The 20885-nt window shown below is 38.6% G+C and overlaps 1 protein-coding gene across 2 annotated transcripts in view; it reads left to right on the top strand.

Annotated features, from left to right (window-relative positions):
- Nucleotides 1–20885, top strand: part of cdk13 (cyclin dependent kinase 13) — a 148543-nt gene that overhangs the window by 57235 nt on the left and 70423 nt on the right. For both annotated transcript variants that reach the window (XM_059984480.1, XM_059984471.1), the window contains exons 6-10: nucleotides 832–1021; nucleotides 7515–7571; nucleotides 13524–13625; nucleotides 13996–14073; nucleotides 18871–18987. In XM_059984480.1, coding sequence (XP_059840463.1) covers nucleotides 832–1021; nucleotides 7515–7571; nucleotides 13524–13625; nucleotides 13996–14073; nucleotides 18871–18987 — 544 coding nt within the window. The remainder of the gene's footprint in view (nucleotides 1–831; nucleotides 1022–7514; nucleotides 7572–13523; nucleotides 13626–13995; nucleotides 14074–18870; nucleotides 18988–20885) is intronic.

Genomic DNA, 20885 nt, shown 5'->3' with positions numbered 1-20885 from the left:
CAGAAACTTGTCTGCAGTGCATTTGTTCAAGTCTTCAGTATTTTCTGAAGTACCGATTAATTTTTGTCCTGATTAATACCACTCAGATTTCCCATGTCAGGTCAACTGGTAGTTGAATTTATCTGTCCCACTTTGTGGGAGATGTAACATTTGGAATGTTTTAGTTTGCTCTCTTGCTCCTAAGGAAGATTGGAAAGATAGCCAGAACTAATTTAATTTCCTCCCTTTCTTCCTCTACTGTGTAGATGTCTATATTATCTTGCATGTAACACAATATTTGTTTTCATTCCCTTCAATTTGTCTGTAAATTTTTTTTATTGTGACATTGGGAATAGCATCTGTAATGACTGAGGTTAGTGTAATGCAGCGATCAAAGTTCAGTTCATGCCACTGTCTAAGGAATTTGCGCGTTCTCCCCATGACCATGTGTGTTTCCTGTGTTTTCCTCCCACATTCCAAAGACATACAGGGTAGGGTTAGTGAGTTAGGGTTCACTATATTGACACAAAAAGCATGACAATACTTGTGGACTGCCCCAGCACATCCTTAATGCAAGTGACACATTTCACTGTATCTTCCAATGTTCATGTGACAAATGAAAAGTTAATCTTTTTAGAAGTGTTTATTTCAGTCAAGTCTTTTGCATTCACAGGATGATATTTTTGGTCTCTAACGTAATTTCCATGTTCTTGAATGTAAAAGACACAATATCCATTTTTCCAAGATTGGAATGAGCTTAGCTCCTCTTTGACAGCTTTCAACTATTTCTTATTACTTGCTAGTAAATATGGCCATGCTACTTTACAATATATTCTATTTGATCTCTCCCAGGTGCATTTTATTTGGTATTTGAATATATGGATCATGACTTAATGGGACTATTAGAATCAGGACTGGTGCATTTCACTGAAAACCACATCAAATCTTTTATGAGGCAACTTATGGAAGGTCTGGACTACTGCCATAAGAAAAATTTTTTGCATCGTGACATCAAGTGCTCCAATATTTTACTTAATAACAGGTATTCCTATTTTCAGCTCAGTAAATCGATCGCCAAAGATCTAAAATGATATGTTTGTATATTAACAACAAAGTTGGAGAATCATTTTTGAGCCCTTTGTTTTCTTAATGTTATATGATTCTTTATGATTGTTAAATGTTTTGTTGTATGTTGCGCTAACACACCATAGCAAATTCCTAATACATGTAAATGTATATGGCGAATAAAATTGATCCTTAAAGTACTGTTCATTGTACTTCAATACTTTAGGTGCAGGAAGGTAATGGTTAATTGAATATTCTGTCCTGGACTTTGTATGTACTACAAAGTCTGAAGGTCCACAACTGACCAGTTTTGGATGCATCAGTTTGCATTCCACTCATTTGTAGAGATCCCAGATCCTTTTGGTTTCAATGAGATTGTTAGTGTACAAATTAGAAAGTTATTTCCAAGTGGTGAAGACGAGCAAATTATAGCAGTCCAGAAAGCTGTTACATTTAGGCGCATTCCAGAAACTTTAAAACTACAGTAATCTATTTTTATAATTCCTGGAATAAAGGCCTCTGTCGTGTTGGAGGAACAATACCTCATATTCTGTTTGGGTAGTCTCCAATCTGATGGAATGGACATCAATTTATTCCTTTCCATAGATGCTTCCTGACCTGCCAAGTTCCTCCAGGATTTTGTATGTGTTACTGTTTGTAATTCCTGGATCCCATGACATAAGTTAGGACTTTTGGAGTCTTCACTGCTTCTGGTTGTTTTTACCTATATATAAGTATGTATGTGTGTATATATATATTCCATGAACAAAAATAGGACAGTGTTTCTAAGCTTGTGTGATATATAATTTGTTATTCCTTAATGTTCATCCTTGCCTTCCCCTCCCCAGATTGATTCCTAAACTGTATTTAATTTCCTCAATCTGAGGAACCCCACTTGATACCTCTATCTGTATCACTTATTTGACAAGTATCCCTTTGATTTCAGTCAGCCATTATCTTATTCCTAGGTTTTAAGTTGAGCTCCATCTGTCCTTTAAGAACCACGTTCCTGAAATCTATTACACAACATCAGGCTTTGTACCTCCACACAGAATTCCCTTAAAAGGGGATTTTTAGGCAGTTTATTAACTTTCTGAAATTATCATAGCTTAAGTTTACAAGCTTATTGTGCAGGTGATCCTCCAGTATTTTATACTTGTGCAAGGGTGTAGTTTGATGGTTTATCTTTCTGCTGTATGAATTTGGACACTCACTTGCTTTTGATTAAGTAGAATTTTGATTGTCTCCTACATTAATGAAGACCTGCGTATAATGTATTATTTAGGGAGTAATTGGTTGTATTTGGATAACTGAGTTTTTCCCTCATTTATCCAACTTCCATGTTTTAAAGTCAATTTCTGCAGTTATTTCATGCTGAGATTTCTTGCTAGTGCTCTCTTATCTGTCCTTTTAATCAAACATTCTTGTAGCTGGTGCTAACCTTGCCTTTCTCCTTGTAATTTAGAGTTCATTATTGATGTTTTAATCTAGTTTCCTGCCCAATGTTGAGATTTACATCATTTAACTTGCACTTAAATTGTGATTTATCCTTATTGTGATCCAATTAAATTAACCCCGTACAGGGAAGTAAAAGTATGGGGTCATGTAAATGACTGACCTTTCTAAGAATTAAATCTTGAGTGGTCATGACCGATCAATGTTTTGGGTGGCTTGTTCATTTAGCATATATTGCATTTTTGTAGAATTATAATTGCGTGTAAGCCTAGCTGGTAAAAAGACACCAGGTTTCCTTCCTGGAAGTACACTAGAGCTTTTGGCAATGTAAGAGCCTACCCTGACACTTTTCACATCTTTACCCGAGACTAGTCAGGTTAGCTTGAAGAAATGTCTGCCCAATTACCATCAACACGTCACCTGCAGCACCAGTGGAGCCAATACACTCAACCACTGCTACACTGTCACCAAGAATGCCTATCATTCCATCCCTAGATCACGTTTCAGAAAGCCTGATCATCTGGCTGACCTCCTCCTTCCTGCACACAGGCAGAGGTTAAAGAGTAAGGCACCAGAGGTAAGGACAGCTAAGAGGTGCTCATGAAAGACAGTGGAGTGGCCACAGGAGTGCTTCAAGTCAGTGAACTGGGCCATGTTCATGGTCTTATCAGAGGATCTGAATGAATATGCCACGGTTGTCACAGAGAAGTGCGTCCCTGCAAAATCATTGAGTCTTCCCCAACTAGAAGCCCTGGAGGAACCAAGAGATCGACAATCTTCTGAGGAATAGATTGGTAGCGTTCAGGTTTGGAGACCAAGGAAAGTACATGAGATCCAAGTATGACCTCTGGAAAGCTATCACATGTGAAATGGCAAATCTGCTAGAATCCCAGAAAGATGCTCGACAGCTGTGGCAGGACTTGAGTATTATCACTTTCTACCAAGCTACAAATGCGATAATGAGCTTTTGTTCCCAGATGAGCTCACTGCCTTTTATGCTTGCTTTGACCAAAAGAACAAGGAGGCACCTTCACAAACTCCCACAGTCCCTGATGACACTGTGATTTCAATCTCTGAGGCCAATGTGAGAGCATCCTTCAGGAAGTTGAGCCCGTGGAAAGCATCCAGGCAGATGGAGTACCTAGCTGAATACTGAAGAGGTGTGCTGATCAACGGGCTGCAGAGTTTATTGACATCTTTAACCTCTCGCATCAGCAGTCTTCCGAATGTTGTGACCTACCTCAATGACTGACATCCAGTAGCACTTAAAACCACTGTGATAAAGTGCTTTGGGAGGTAGCCCCCTTCTCTATTATGATGATTGTGAGGCTAAGTACAGCTCCAATGCCATATTTAAATTTGCTGTTAGCCGAATCAAAGGTAGTGTCAAATCAGCATAAAGGGGGGAGTCTGGAAAATCTGGTTGAGTGGTGCTACAATAACAACTTTCACTTGTCGACGAACCCAAAGAACTGATTATGACTACAGGAGGAAGGGGACCAGAGGTGGAGAGGGTCAATAGTTTTAAATTCCTTGGCATTATCACTTCAGAGGATTTGTCCTGGGACCAGCATGTTAGTGCCATCACAAAGGTGACAGCAGTGCCTGTACTTTCTTAGAAGTTTGTGTAGCTCTGGCGTGTCACGTAAAATTTTGACTACCTTCTATAGATGCATGGTAGAGTATCTGGGCAGATTGCATCATGGCCTAATATGGAAACAACAATGCCCAAAAATGGAAAAAGCCTCCAAAAGGTAGCGGATACCCTCCAGTCCATCAGAGGAATAAATTTTCCCAACCGTTTGGCACATTTAGAAGGAACACTGCCACAAGAAGGTAGCATACATCATCAAGCACCCCCATCATCCAGGCCATGTGCTCTCCTCTCTGCTCCCATTGGAAAGAGGCACACCCACTCCACCAGATTCAGAAACAGTTATTGCCCTTCAACCGTCAGCTCCCTGAACTGGTGTGGATAACTTCACTTACCTCAGCGCTGAACTGAATCCAAGATCAATGAACTCTAAAAGCTGTGTTTTCTGTATTACTTATTTACTTGCTACTTGTTTCTTTCTGTATTTGCAGTTTAGCTTTGGTGCACAGTGGTTGTTTCAGTCTTTGTAGTTTTTCATTGATTCTATACTATTTCTTTGTTCTACTGTGAATGCCTGTGAGAAAATGAATCTCAGGTTGTATATGATAACATACTTAGATAATAAATTTACTTTCAAACAGCTTAAATAGCAGTTACTGATACTTAATTTATTATTTCTGAATTGTTTAAATTGATTCCAAGTAAACTTGTATGTTCTGAATTACTAATCTTATGGCATAATGGCTGGTATAAGGAATAATGTAGTAAAATTTTCCAAAGTGCTTAAGTTCCCATTTTATTTAATCACATGTATAAAAATGTCATTTAAAAGCCAGATTATTTTTGTTTATTATTATATAAACACATTGTTTGACTAGGAATTTTGTAATTTGCCATGTATCAAATGGATTTTAACAAGGGGAGGTCATCTCAATTGTTGACTGATACCTTTACCTGGGAAAATATGCATTAAAGAATCAACTGTGATCTATCTTATGGTTGAGTTGGCCAAGAGTATTCCCCGTTTTAACTTTAACTTGAATTTGGCATTATGTAAGTGATAGGCATATTTCTGAGAGGAGAAAAAAATTGGTAACATGTATGCATGTTTGAAATTGAATTTTGGAATGTTGACTTGTTATGAGAGTGTTTAAAGCACTTCACATTCACTCCACTCACTGAATGCTGTTCATCGACTTCAGTTCAGCGTTCAATGCGATCTTCAGAAGCTGGTGGGTAAACTGTTCTAGATGGGTCTCAACACCTCCCTCTGTTTCTGGATCTTGGACTTCTTGACATGGAGACCTTAGACAGTCCATATTTGCAACATCTCTAGCTCCATCATGCTGAGCACTAGTGCTTCCCCAGGTCTGCATGCTCAGCCTGCTTCTGTTTCCACTGCTGATGGATGCCTGTACTGCCAGATCAGGCTCTAAGTTCTCTGATGAAACTACAGTGGTTGGCCTCACTGTAGAATGAACTCAATGAAGAGTTGGCATGGGGGTAGAGCAGTGCAGCTTGTGGATTGGTGAGAACATAGCAGCTTGAGTCTCAATATGGACAAGTTTAAAGAGGGAATTGTGGACTTCAGGAAGATGTAGTCTGACCACTCCACTGCACGTGTGCAGCTCCTCTGTGGAGAGAGTTGGGAATATCAAGTTTTTTGGAGTGTACATCATGATGATCTCACCTGGTCCCCGACACCAAGTCTTTAGTTAAGAAAGCACAGCAGCACGTCCACTTCCTGAGGTGAGTGAGGGTCCCCACTCCATTCAAACCAGGAACATCACTGAGTGTTTTGTCCAGCTGTATGGAAATTACAAGGCACCTGACTGCAAAATTGCTGCAGGTTGTGAGGACTGCTGAGAGAATCATTGATGTCTCTCTTTACCCCCATCCCCACCCAGAATACACAGAGCCCTCAATATTGCCAAGAACCCCTCCCATCCATCCCACAATCCTTTTGACCTCGTACCGTTAGGCAGAAGGTACCGCAGTTTCCATAACAAGACAGTGAGTTTGGGCAACAGCTTCTTCCCCCAAGCTATGAGATTTCTGAACATCCTGCTTCCACCAAGTACACATTACTTATGACAGCGACAGCTGCATTATACTGTCGTATGTTTAACTATACGTTGTTTATGCACTTCGTCAACTTTTCTGATTATTTTTTATATCTGTAAATATTAGTGTGTTAATATTGCTGTAAGTCATACATGTACTGTGTTTTGCACCTTGGTCCCTGAGGAACATTGTTTCCTTTAGCTGTGTAATAATAACTTATTTATAGATTTCTTTTCATACAATGTAGTTCAAAGTGCTGTACAATTGGAAAAAGTGCAAACAGGAAAAGAAAAGACAAAAATAATGTTAGTTAAAAGCAAGGTTAAATAAATAGGTTTTGAGCAGACATTTAAGTGTCAATTGAGTCTGCATCCCTTATGGTTTTAGATACTGAGTTCCACAGTTTAGGAGTGTAGTTTAAAAATTGATCTTCAATTCTCTTTTGAGGGAGATTGTTTAAATTTAAGAGACCAGTGAAAGAAGACCTGAGAGCTTGAGCAGTATAAAACGGAAGTGTACATGTGTATTGTTGAATGACAATAAACTTGAACCAAATTGCTTGAAATAGATTTCCAGAGTTGATTATTATCAAACTCTGATTATTATCAAAATTATTAGAGTAATTATCCAAATATTCAGGTCATGTGAAAGATAAAATATTTGTGTGTTGGAATGCCTTCACAAAGCAGAAAGCGCTAGAGATGTTCACATTAAGGCAAAGTCTACAAAATGCTAATGTCTTGGTTATTGTCCTTTGTGTATATCTGGGGAAGGATTGTGCAAATACTAAGTTTGTAATTCATAGGCAATGCAGTCCTGAGTATCAGTGTTAAATTTTATTGGAATGGCAGTTGGAAAAAAAGTAGAACCCTTGAAATTATCCATTAGTTGTGCAGAATTCCTTACCAGTACTTTTGCAGAGACTCCACCCCTTATGAGGAAACAAAGGACAGATGGATCAGATGTTTACTTGAGAAGTAGGATAAAGGTTCAGAAAATAGAAGAACATTGTTCTCAGTATATTTTCCCTAATACTGGAAATGTAGTTTATTTGTAATAATTTTTCGATCGTAGTGATTTGTGCCAGGCTCTCATTTTGGAGATCCTGATTTGATTTTGCTGATGCTTCATTAAGTACATTTTAAAAATACAACATCAAACCCACATTCTTCATCTCTGGGACTCTTGAATTTGTGATCCTGCCATTTTAGATGCAGTTGCAAGTATTGAGAGCATTAGGTTTTGTTGTTCTTTCTAACTTCAGTGTACTTCATGTAGTATAACACTTATTACATTTTGTTAGTAACCAGAGAGATGAAAGTTTTGAATGGAATAATGGAATTTTCTTTGTCACCAGGGGACAGATAAAACTTGCTGATTTTGGGCTCGCTCGACTTTACAATTCAGAAGAAAGGTATGTAGCATTTTAACAACATTTCATATCAATGGTAATAAGCCTCCTGAATGAAGCCTGTTTCCACCCATTCAATTAAACGATGGATGAAGTGTTAACTTCAACTACCCATTATTGCTCCTGATCATTATCAATTATTAGGAATGATCTTCAATACTTTAAAAATTGATCATAATTTAAATGCCCATGTGAACTTTGTAGCAGGTATGAGAAACAGGAGTAAATTTAGGCCAATTTTTTCAAATTTGCTGCATTATAATGAAATACAAATGAGATGACTTCAACTTGAACTTTCTGCATTATCTCCATATTCTCTGTACCTCCATATTAACCTTGTGGTTCAATTATGGTCCCTTTGAATACTTGCATCTTTAAGGAAGCTTGCCGAAATTGTCAGGCAATTCTCTAGATTTCCTGATGCCACATATAGGTCCTTTCATTAATGTGCAATCTACCAGGCTAATGTCCCAGTTTTTCCTCCTTTCCAACATCTAGGGACAACTTTAAAGCCTGCATATTTCTGGACAATCAAAACCAATGCATTCCTCTTAAAAACCTTAAAATGTAGGTCACTGCAGTGACAGGTATTTTGGCTATGTAATGTAATTCCCCGAGACACTTTGCCAAAACAAATAATTTTATTAATTTTCTTATTTTCATCAGTTTATTGTAATTTGATCTTTTTACTTGGCTTTTATATGTAAAGTATTTGTTTACTTGTCCATTTACTTCTATTCCCTATTCTCTCAACTGTGAAGAACCCATTTAGTTTTTTATTTTTTTAAAAAACTTGTTCTTTTGTATGTTAATGATTTTCTAATGCTGATGACTGATAGTAATTATTATATCACACAAAATGCTGGAGGAACTCGTTGGGTCAGGCAGCTATGGAAAAGAGTAAACAGTCCTGATGAAGGTGTCTCAGCACAAAACGTCGACTGTTTACTCTTCCATAGATGCTGCCTGGCCTTTTGAGTTCCTCCAGCATTTTATGTCTATTGCTTGGCTTTCTGGCATCTGCAGATTTTCTCTTGTTTGTGATTAATTGCTGCATGTTTGTTACACTATCTTATTACATTTTATTGTGGTTTTTGCTTCAAGCAAGAAATACGTCTAGTGTACGTTTAGTGTGGCTTGTCAATAGCTGTGGCATTTTTTTAAACAGCTGTTACTGTATATTCAAGCTTTGTATATTCCCCTTAATTTCAAAAGAAACCATCTCCAATAAATGTCCAGGAGCAAGGGACAGTATACACAAAGATGGAAAATAAAAATAATCATTGTGGGCCACCATTCAATAAAATCACCACTGATCTTTCACCTCTGCCATGGTTTCCCCATTATATTTAAAAATCTCTCCTTCTCTAATTTCAGTATTCTAAATGACTGATGCCACATGCACTTCTAGAGCAAAGTAGTATTGTTTGGATGAAGAAATTTCTTGAGTCATTTCAAAATGCTGCCCCTTTAATTTGAGGTTGTGAACCTGATTCTAGGCATTGACAAGAGAGCACATCAGCTCTACGTCTACCTAGTCACTTTCTTTTAATATTAGAGTATGGTACCAATCTGCCTAATTCCTCCTCACATGGCAACCTTCTATCACAAAATCAGCTGGTGAACCCTCACTTTTGTGTCACATGAAACTGGTTAAATTTCAGTGAATTAGAAAGATGGAATGGAATCAAAGATTGGTGGCAAAATAATATTGGTATAGTGACAGTGTTTTAGACAGCTTCACATTGGGATGAAAGAAAAGGCATTAGAAGTTAGAAACCCTGCAAGGCTGACAGTGCAGGGATTCAAGTTAAATAAGAGTAAGCTTGGATTTCTTGTATAGTGAAAATTCAAGCCTAATATTAAATATGGGAATGCTGGTTGTGTGTGACCGGAGCGGTTATGGTTAAAGATACACATACAGTACCTTTAAAAAGAATTACACCCCCTTTGGAAGTTTTCATGTTTTATTTTTTTTACAACATTGAATCACAATGGATTTAATTTGGCTTTTTGACACTAATCAATAGGAAAAAGACACTTTCATATCAAAATGGAAACAGATCTCTACAAAGAGAACTAAATTAATTACAAATATAGAACACAAAATAATTGATTGCATAAATATTCACCCACCTTTAATATGACACAGATAATCATCATTTATGCAGCCAATTGGTTTTAGAATTCACATAATTAGTTAAATGGAGATCACCTGTGTGCAGTCACGGTGTTGCAATTGATTGTAGTAAAAATACACCTGTGTCTGGAAGCTCCAACTGCCGGTGAGTCAGTGTCCTGGCAAAAACTACACCACGAAGACAAAAGAACACTCCAAGCAACTCTGCAAAATGGTTATTGAAAAGCACAAGCCAGGAGATGGAGACAGGAACATTTTCAAGTCACTGGATATCCCTTGGAGTACAGTTAAGTCAATCATCAAGAAATGGAGAGAATATGGCACAGCTGTAAATCTGCCTAGAGCAGGCCGTCCTCAAAAGCTGAGTGGCCGTGCAAGAAGGGAACTAATGATGTAGGCCACCAAGAGACATATGACAACTCTGGAGGAGTTACAAGCTTCAGTAGCTGAGATGGGTGAGACTGCACAAACAACAACTGTTGCCTGAGTTCTTCAATCGCAGATTTATGGAGAGTGGCAAGAGCCACTGTTGAAAAATACTTGCATGAAATCTCGGCGAGAGTTTGCCAGAAGAAATGTGGGAGACTCTTGAGGTCAGTTGGAAAAAGGTTCTATGGTCTGATGAAACCAAAATTGAGCTTTTTGGCAAACAGACTAAACGCTATGCTTGGCGCATCATCAAACACATACCATCCCTACTGTGAAGCATGGTGGTGGCTGCATCATGTTGTGGGGTTGCTTCACTGCAACAGGCCCTGGAAGGCTTGTGAAGGTAGAGGGCAAAGTAAATGCAGCAAAATACAAGGAAGTCCTGGAGGAAAATCTGATGCAATCTCCAAGAGAACTGTGACTTGGGAGAAGATTTGTTTTCGAGCAAGACAATGACCCCAAGCATAAAGCTAAAGCTACACAAGAATGGCTTAAAAACAGCAAAGCTAATGTCCTGGAGTGGCCAAGTCAGAGTCCAGACCTCAATCCAATTGAGAATTTGTGGCTGGACTTGAAAAGGACTGTTCACTCTCAATCCCCATGCAACCTGACAGAGCTTGAGCAGTTTGTAAAGCATGGGGAAATATTGCAGTGTCCAGATGTGCAAAACTGATAGAGACCTATCTACACAGACTTAAGTCTGTAATTGCTACTCAAGGTGCATCTATTAAATACTGACTTGAAGGGGGTGAATACTTATGCAATCAGTTATCTTGTGTTTAATAATTGTAATAAATTCAGACCAATTTGTAAATATTTGGTTTTTACTTTGACATGAAAGTAAAAGCCATTTATTTTGGCTTTTTTGAGACTTTGTTGATCAGTCTCAAAAAAGCCAAATTAAATGCACTGTTATTCAATGTTTGTAAAACAAAACATGAAAACTTCCAAGGAAGGTGAATATTTTTTATAGGCACTGTAGTTAAAGAGTAAAAGGAAGATGGGGAAATTTCACAATATGGTTAAGATACTAAATTAACATTTGTTCTTTAGTAAAGAAAAGGCTGTGATTATAAAAAATAAAGGGTGAAGTTGCAAGTGAAAACATAAAGAAGTTAGACTTTTTAAAAACTTGCTTCTCTCAAAATGCGTGCCTCTTGCAACGCCTGGGGATGCAGAGTTGAAGATAGTGAAGGCTGTGCCTGCAATCTATCAGCATTTCTTTGATATGTCATTTGTGTGTAAATATTGCAGGATTGCCAGTTGATAAAATGAAATAAAAATTAGCAATTTCTGGCCACTAGTTGGTCTAAAAGCCATTTAATTTGTGGTATTTACACTGGAGTACAGTTAATTGGGACTTGTAAGGAAGTGGCCCAATTAAATGAATGGCCCAAGTAGCCTAGATTTCATGGAAATAGTCAAAGTATTAAAAAATTATGCAGTTGAATACCATACTGAACAACCTGGAGCACTATCAATACTAATGCTTACTATAAAACTATATTAATTCCTAATAGTTATTGATGGAGGAATTCATCCATGTTGCATTCTTTTGATTGAAAATGAACAAAACCAGCACCTACACCAAGTGCAGATCATGGACTGCCTTCATATGATGTTGTTGACGGTTCTATCCTCCAAATCCTCAGTTTCATTAACACATTATTGTCAATACCTTCAAATTCTTTAGTTTCTAATTTGTTGAAGTAGTAAAATGGTTTCATTTCACTCACTCCCATTTCTGGCATTTTCCAGCCTGAATGCTTGAAACTGCAGTGAGCAAAACAATACTAAATTGTCTTGTTGCTACATTTTTAACACAAACACATGCAGCTGATGCTAGTTAGAAACTGTTTAGCAACAAGCTCCTGCCCCAATTAGGCAGCATAGTGTCCCAAATAAAGGAATATCAGCTATTTTCTCAATTAGTTCTTGTTCTTTAAGAAGTCGTACAGTGTATTGGCCTTCCATCAATCATGGAATTGAATTTAGGAGCCGAGAGGTAATGTTGCAGCTATATAAGACCCTGGTCAGACCCCACTTGGAGTACTGTGCTCAGTTCTGGTCACTTCACTACAGGAAGGATGTGGAAACCATAGAAAGGGTGCAGAGGAGATTTACAAGGATGTTGCCTGAATTGGGGAGCATGCCTCATGAGAATAGGTTGAGTGAACTCGACCTTTTTTCCTTTGAGCGACAGCGGATGAGAGGTGACTGGATAGAGGTGTATAAGATGATGAGAGGCATTGTTCGTGTGGATAGTCAGAGGCATTTTCCCCAGGGCTGAAATGGTTGCCACAAGAGGGCACAAGTTTAATGTGCTGGGAAGTAGGTACAGAGGAGATGTCAGGGGTACGTTTTTTACTCAGTGGTGAGTGTGTGGAATGGGCTGCCGGCAATGGTGGTGGAGGCAGATACAATAGGGTCTTTTAAGAGACTTTTGGATAGGTACATGGAGCTTAGAAAAATAGAGGGCTGTGGGTAACCCTAGGTAATTTCTAAGGTAGGGACATATTCGGCACAACTTTGTGGGCCGAAGGGCATGTATTGTGCTATATATAGGTTTTCAATGTTTCTATAAGTTCTCCCTAATAAGTGGTTGCCCCAATTAACCGATGGCCCAATTAAAAGAAATCCACTGTAGTGATTTGGACAGATTATCAGGTAACAGAAAACACACTTGGGGGAAAATAGCTTTATTTTCTAGTTGGCAGGATGTTAATTATTGGTCACTACATGGATTGGGTTTAGCGCCTCAGGTGTAGATGGTAAAATAATACAGATGGCAATGCAGAGGATTTAAAAGTTAATAAGATATCAAGAAATTGTTATAAAAGGTTTCCATCCCTGACTGTCTGTACCACTTAAGGGGTTCTCATTTGCATAACTGAGAAGAATATCTGCTGCAATAAATGCCTGCTCCAATTCGCCCACAACGCGTTCATGCTGCAGGAGAGAGCTGTGAGCACCAGTATATGCCTTGCCTAGTACCTCACTTTTGGGGAGGAATATTCATTGTAGTCTGAGCAATTTACTTTAAACTTGACATTCCAGTCCGCACAGACTAGATTTTTTAAAAAAAGTTGTAGTTGGGTTCCATAGGATGGTATAATCAAGCTTGGCATATGCTGAATCTAAATTTCACTGTAGTGTGTAAATTACTGCATGCAGCAATTCTAACTATATCAGAAATGTAAAGGATGCAGATTGTGTGGGTGTTGTGTTAGAGGTCCTGGCAAATGTTCATTAATGCACTTGGCACTGGATGGAGGTGGAAAGCTTTATTTGCTATTAGGTGTATTTCCATCACCACAGCCTTCATTTATTTTGTTTACCTTGGGTTTTGGAGGTTCTGGTGTTTAATTCTCTGTTTATTATTTCAGTCGGCCTTACACAAATAAAGTCATTACGCTCTGGTATCGGCCACCGGAACTCTTGCTTGGAGAAGAACGATATACACCCGCTATAGATGTATGGAGTTGTGGGTAGGTTACTCGTTGAAGACTGCCAGGAAAATCATAGAAAATAATTTATTTTATTTGATATGCACCATGGTAACGTCGTTTTGGCCTAATAAGCCTGAGCCACCCAATTACTCCCAAGTGACCAATTAATCTACTAACTCATAAGTCTTTGGGATGTGGGAGGAAACCAGAGCACCTGGAATAGATCCACGTGGTCATGGGGAGAACGTAGAAATTTCTTACAACTGTAGAATTGAATCTGAGTTGCTGGCACTATAATAGTGTTATGCGAACTGCTACGCTTTAGCATGCTGCCCCTGAAATACGGAAGTATTTTGTTATCACATAATTAAACATTAGCCTGAAGATTTTTAAAATTTATGTTATACAGGTGTATTCTGGGTGAGTTGTTTACAAAGAAGCCCATCTTTCAAGCAAATCAAGAACTTGCTCAGTTGGAATTGATCAGGTAGGTGTTGATGTTAAACTATGCTAAAATTAAAGTCTATGTTATGATATACAAACTGTGCTGTTAATATCCTATGAAATAATTCCTAAAATGTAATAAAATAGAGGAAATTCAGGAAATGATTTGCAGTAATGACATTCATAATGAGTTAGGCTATTGATTGCCACCTGATAGTTGAGCCATAAGACAAGTGAACAGATTTAAGCCACTTGGCCCATTGAGTCTGTGCTGCCATTCCATCATTGATCTATTATCTCCCTCAACCCTATTCTCCTGCTTCCTCCCTGTAGCGTTTAATCCCCTTACTGATCAAGAACCTATCAATCACTATTTTAGATGTACTCATTGAATTAACTTCCACAGCCGTCTGTAGCAATGAATTCCATAAACTCACCACTCTCTGGCTAAAGATATTGCTCCTTGTTTCTGTTATAAGTAGACATCCTTCTATTCTGGGGCTGTTCCCTCTGGTCCTAGACTCACCCACTATTAGGGATATCCTCTCTTATGTCCACTCTGTCGAGGCCTTTCAATATTCGGTAGGTTTCAATGAGATTCCCTCCTCATTCTTCTAAACTCGAGGGAGTACAGGCCAAAAGCCATCAAACGCTTCTTATGCTAACCCTTTCAGTCATGAATCATTCTCTGGATCCTCTCAATGCCAGTACATCCTTTCTCTTACATCTCTTAAGGGGCCCAAAACTGCTCACAATACTCTGAGAGACATATGTGAATTTATTTCTTTTATATGTGTTTTCTGGTTTGTTAATCTATGGACTGGATGGTTTGCAAAGAGTGGTTCTTCATACTGTTCCCTCTTTGCTGTATTAATCTCAGCTTACAATAACAAGATTTGTGAAATTATCACCTTGTTAATTTTATGTGAGTGGTGTAGTGTACACAGTCTCTGAAGCAGAAAGTTTTGGCACCCGTAGAGTATTACAGCACAGAAACAAGCCTTCAGCCCAGTCCCTTTTGACCTGTACTCCTCCTATCCTTGTACCTATCCAAATTTCTCTTAATGTTGAAATAGAACCCATTCTGCTCATAGATATCAACAAATTAGAGAGAGTGCAGAGACGATTTACTAGGATGTTACCTGGGTTTCAGCACTTAAGTTACAGAGAAAGGTTGAATGAGTTAGGTCTCTACTCATTGGAGCCTAGAAGGTTGAGGGGGGATTTGATCGAGGTATTTAAAATTTTGAGAGGGATAGATAGAGTTGATATGAATAGGCTGTTTCCATTGAGAGTAGGGGAGATTCAAACAAGAGGACATGATTTGAGAGTTAGGGGGCAGAAGTTTAAGGGAAACACGTGGGGGTATTTCTTTACTCAGAGAGTGATAGCTGTGTGGAATGAGCTTCCTGTAAAAGTAGTAGAGGCCAGTTCAGTTGTGTCATTTAAGGTAAAATTGGATAGGTATATGGACAGGAAAGGAGTGGAGGGTTATGGGCTGAGTGCGGGTAGGTGGGACTAGGTGAGATTAAGAGTTCGGCACGGACTAGGAGGGCCGAGATGGCCTGTTTCCGTGCTGTGATTGTTATTTGGTTATATGCTCAGCAAGTTGAGCAGCATCAGTAGTGAATGCCAGTATTTCAAATCAGAACTAAGGAAAAAGAAAAATCGAATTTTAAATTGTGTAGTCAGAAGTTGCAAAGAAGAGCGAAGAATGAAGCAAATAAAAGAAAATACAGAGACAATTTTCAAAGATGTTGCCAGGACTTGAGGACATGAATTATAGGGAAAGGTTGAATAGGTAAGACTTTTATTCCCTAGTGTGTTGGACAATGAGGAGAGGTTTGATAAAGTACATAAAATTGAGGGATAAATGTAAGGAGGCTCTTTCCTCTGAGCTTAGGTGAAACTACAACTAGAGGTCTGGAGGTCATAGTTTAAGTGTGAGAGGTGAAATGTTTAAGGGGGAGCTTCACTCGGTGCTGTGTATGGAACGAGCTGCCAGCAGAAGTGGTGGATGTGGGTTTGATTGCAACATTTAGGAGAAGGTGGAATAAGCATATGGATGGGAAGAGTATGGAGCACTGTGGTGCAGGTGTGGGTCAATGAGAATATACTGAAAAACCATTAGGTATGCACCAGATGGGTCGAAGACTCTGTTCCTGTGCTGTAGTGCTCTATAACTAAATGTACGTGATGATGTGGGGACTAAAATGTACTGACACAGGTTATGGTGGTGAGGGCCTGTTTAATCACCACTGATGTCAGGTGGTCTTTTAGGAAATGAATGGCAGTCTCAAATTCTGAGGACTCCAACATGCCTATCTGGACGATGTTCATCAAACTTGCATTGGGTTTTGTTGGGCAGAGGGTTGGAAGATCAGAATGGGATTTGAAGAATTAAAGTGACAGACAGCTAGATACTCAGGCAGTGCACACAAATGTTCTGGAGAGGAATAAACAGTCAATGTTCGGCTGAGACCCTTCATTAGGACTCGCTCTTTTCAGCTAAGTGGAAGTTGTTCTATAAAGCAGTCAGACAACATGTTATTTTAAAAAATCTGTATATATGGAAAGAGTAATGATTTAATAATTAAGAAGTCTTAAGCAGAACAGAGGAAGTGAGGAACAGAGAAAGATAGTATTTTTTCAGAAAAGGTGGGGGAGGAAAGCTGTGTGAAATGGGTAGAAGTTGTTCAGAGTTTGGTTTCTGATTGATCAATAGGTCAATGAGCACCAAGAGAGAACAAACACAGCAATGTGATAAAGCTGTGAAATGCAGAATAGGGTTGAAGCTGAACTATGAAGAGAATGCCGAAAATACTCAGTAGATCAGGCAGTGATTTGATCTGTCACCCAGGTGTTTGGTTTCTTCAGTGTAGAGGAGACCACATTGTGATCATAAAGTTCGGTCTATTCAAAGCTGGATTTATGTGCACTTGTAATGCATACAAGCTCCCATAATATTAAAATCAAAAATCCAGTGTATGTGCACACATTCATTCCTATGCATGGCAGCACCCTACACTTTCAGTTATTGTTTCTTATCAGTATTGTTTTTACAGCAAGACGAGGGTTAAGATGAATGGTCATGAAGGTGATCATAATCCACATAATCATGAAGATACTCAAGACAAAGATAATTGGCAGATGCCGTGTAGTCAACCCTGGCAAGAGATGTCTTTGAAGAGCATAGCTTTCCCTGACACAGCATGCCATTTAGCATTCCAGGACAACATAAATATGCTAATGAAGCATTGTAGGGTGACACTTATTATTGGTCAGTTACTTTACTAAATCTGTATTATTGGCCTTTAAAGTCTAGATTCAATTGGTTATTAATATGTTATTGTACTGTGATTGATGATTCATTATGGAAATGAAGAAATTAAACATCCGTAAGGTTAGCAATTTGTCAATATCTTCATCCTATGAGTCAATTCCTGCAAGAAAAAAAGTGTTTTCTTTATTCCAAGTTTAGAACAGTGGTGACAAGGGCTATGCTGTCCTCCTCTCCATAATAATGTGCAATTGATAAGTGAGTGCAAGTTGAGTTAACTGGTGGCGACGTAGTGTTTTTGATGCCATTTGTTGCAATACTGTGGACCATATTGAGTGATCCTTGTGAACTTTCTGCATTATGGACAAACTAGACTTAAGGATGTCTAAACAGAACCAGTTTGTTTCCCTGGGAATTCAAGTGAATAGCCTGATCTCTGCTTGGTTCTCTGGAAGGAAAGGGGTGAAAAGGCATATCCTGGGTTCATACAGGAAGCTGCTGTGAAATCAAGGCTGGGAGTTTATTATTGAAAGTTGCATAATGCAGCACTCTTAACTGAGAGTTCCAGCATCTTAGCACTTCCATGTAAAACTGGTGCCAATGTCAGTCAAGGACATTGGTACTGGAGTAATCCAGCAACATGTGATGCTTAAGTCCTTTAGTGCACTCTTGTCTAATAGCTGGCTATAAACAAGATACTTTTAGCTACCACAAGGTAGCCTTTGGTCAGTGCTGCTTTAAGTAAATTGTAAATAACTTTCTAGAAAAAAAAGTATGACTTTCTAAACAGTACTGATTTAAAAAGTATAAGCCATCTCTTCTGTACCAGAGTATTTCTTGCCCTTATATTTCATCAGGGTTTTAAGGGGAGGAGGATTCCAGAATAATAATTGATCAATATTGCTGGGGTGGGGGGGAAACTGATGTGTATCAGGCATAATCATTCACTTGCCTTGCGAAGTCAAAGTCGAGCTCACTGTCTTATCCAGAAGTACATGTATATACAGCTGCTTACAGTTGCATCATGAGCACCTGGCAATAGATAACTGAACATGCATAAGACATAAGTTATACAAGTTAAACAAGACAGAATACAAAACAGGAAAAAAGTCCACTGTAGTGCCAAGTGGTCATAGTGATGATTTGGGCTGAGTCTGTTGCACTTTGCAGTTTCTTGTGCTCTTGTCTGCTTACATAATAATTGGAAAAGGCAACAGGAAATGAAAATGTCTGCAAATTCTAAAATTCTGAAAGAAAGCCTGAAAGGTCTGGCGGCATCTGTGGAGAGCAATCTGGTCTGAGCCCCTTCATCAGAGGAAACAATATCCTGGTTTGTTCTCTGTTGTGGGATAAAGTCAAAGTTATTTGGACATGTTAGGTTTAATAGCCTGCATTTTTCAAGGTGGCATCTATTAGGTCAAGCTCTCTGGCATTAGCTGGCATACACTGATGGGTTTGGTAATGGAGTTAATGCATGTTCAAGCAACAGTAGTATTTTGGTAATGTCATAATGTACTGAAAAGAAATTATGGTTCATCCAACAACTTGTTTGTCTGACAGTCGAATCTGTGGTAGCCCGTGTCCAGCAGTGTGGCCTGATGTGATTAAACTACCATATTTCCACACAATGAAGCCAAAGAAGCAGTATCGCAGACGGCTAAGAGAGGAATATTCTTTGTAAGTATCAAAGTTCAAAGTAAATTGATTATCAAAGAACATAAATGTCATGATACACAATCCTATGATTCGTTTTCTTGTGGGCATACTCAATAAGTCTATAGAATAATAACCATAACAATCAGTTAAAAGTTGGGCATTCAATCAGTGTGCAAAAGTCAACAAGCTGCAAATACAAAACGAAAGAAATTAAAATAGTAAATAAATAAGCAATAAATATCGAGAACATGAGACGGAGAGTCCTTGAAAGTGAGTCCATTGGTTGTGAGAACATTTCAATGATCATGCAAGTGAAGTTATCCCCTTTAGTTCAAAAGCCTGATGATTGAGGGGTAGTAACTGTTTCTGAACTTGGTGGTGGAGGCTCCTGTAGCTCCTCCCTGATGGCAGCAGCAAGAAGAGTAGTGCCCTGGCTGATGAAGGTCCCTGATGATGGATGCTGCTTTCCTGCGACAGTGTTTCATGAGAATGTGCTCGGTAGTGTGGAGAGCTTTACCAATAATAGATTGAGTTATGTCCTCTACTTTCTATAGGATTTTCTGTTCAAGGGCATCCGTGTTTCTGTACCAGGCTGTTTTTACTGAAAACACTGGGGCCCTTCAATTCCCTGGCCCTGACTGCCTCATTTTCACCATGGATGTTCAATCCTTATATACTTATATCTCCCATCAAGAAGGTCTCAAAGCTCTCCACTCGTTTCTTAACAAAAGAATCAACCAATTCCCCTCCAACCACCACCACCCTCCATCTGGTAGAACTAGTCCTCTCCCTCAACAATTTTTCCTTGGAGTCCTGCCACTTTCTCCAGAATGGAGGTGTAGCCATGCGCCCCAGGTGTGCCTGCCTCTTTGTTGGCTATGTAAAACAGTCCTTGTTTGAAACCTTCCCTGGTAATACTCTCAACACTTCTTGTGCAGCATTGACAACTGCATTGGTGCAGGTTCGTGTTCTCATGCTGCGCGTGTCAGTTTCATCAATTTTGCCTTCAACTTCCACCCTGCCCTTAAATTCGCTTGATCCATTTCTGACACCTCCCTCCCCTTTCTTGATCTCTGTCTCTATCCTGAAGGCATACTTCCAACTGATTTTTTTTTATAAACCCACTAATTCCCACAATTATCTTGACTATTACCTCTATCTCCTATAAAAATGCTATTCCCCTTATACAGATGTGCCTTGGTCTCTGCCACATCTGTTCTTTCCTTTTTCCTTTCCCGGAAATCAGAGAATGGGGTTTAATTCCTTCACTATTCTTTTTTTGAAAACTTTTTTTATTGCATTTTTAAGTAGTTACAAAATGAAGTATGAAAAAAAATGTATATAACCCTCCCCCCCTCCCCTTAACCCCCCCCCCCTAACTGCCCTATAGAAAAAAAAGAGAAAGAGGAAAAAAAGAAAGAAAGAAAGATTGCCTGGTTGTTGGAAGATCTCCACATGCTCCATGGAATTCGTAATAACTTTAATATGTATATTTATTTCTTTCCCCAAATAACCAATTGTTTCATCTTCAGAGCATCTATAGATTTAATCCTGTCTTTTGTAAATAAGGGCTCCAAATTTTCAGAAATGTTTCATATTTATCTCTTAAATTATAAGTAATTTTTTCTAATGGAATACAACCATAGATTTCTTTCTTCCAAGAGTCTATACTTAAATATGTATCCGATTTCCAAGTAACTGCAATAGCTTTTTTGGCTACTGCCAGTGCAATTTTTATAAATTCTTTCTGGTATTTATTTAGTTTGAGTTTTGGTTCTATCCCTTCAATATCACCTAATAAGAGTAATATTGGATTATGAGGAAATTGTGTTCCTGTAATTTGTTCCAGTAAAAGTCTTAAATTTGTCCAAAAAGGTTGAATTTTAGAACAAGACCATGTAGAATGTAAAAAAGTACCA

Source organism: Hypanus sabinus, chromosome 1 (assembly GCF_030144855.1).
Source record: "Hypanus sabinus isolate sHypSab1 chromosome 1, sHypSab1.hap1, whole genome shotgun sequence".
In the NCBI taxonomy this organism is placed as follows: Eukaryota; Metazoa; Chordata; class Chondrichthyes; order Myliobatiformes; family Dasyatidae; genus Hypanus; species Hypanus sabinus.
This window is presented reverse-complemented; position numbering and strand designations above follow the sequence as displayed.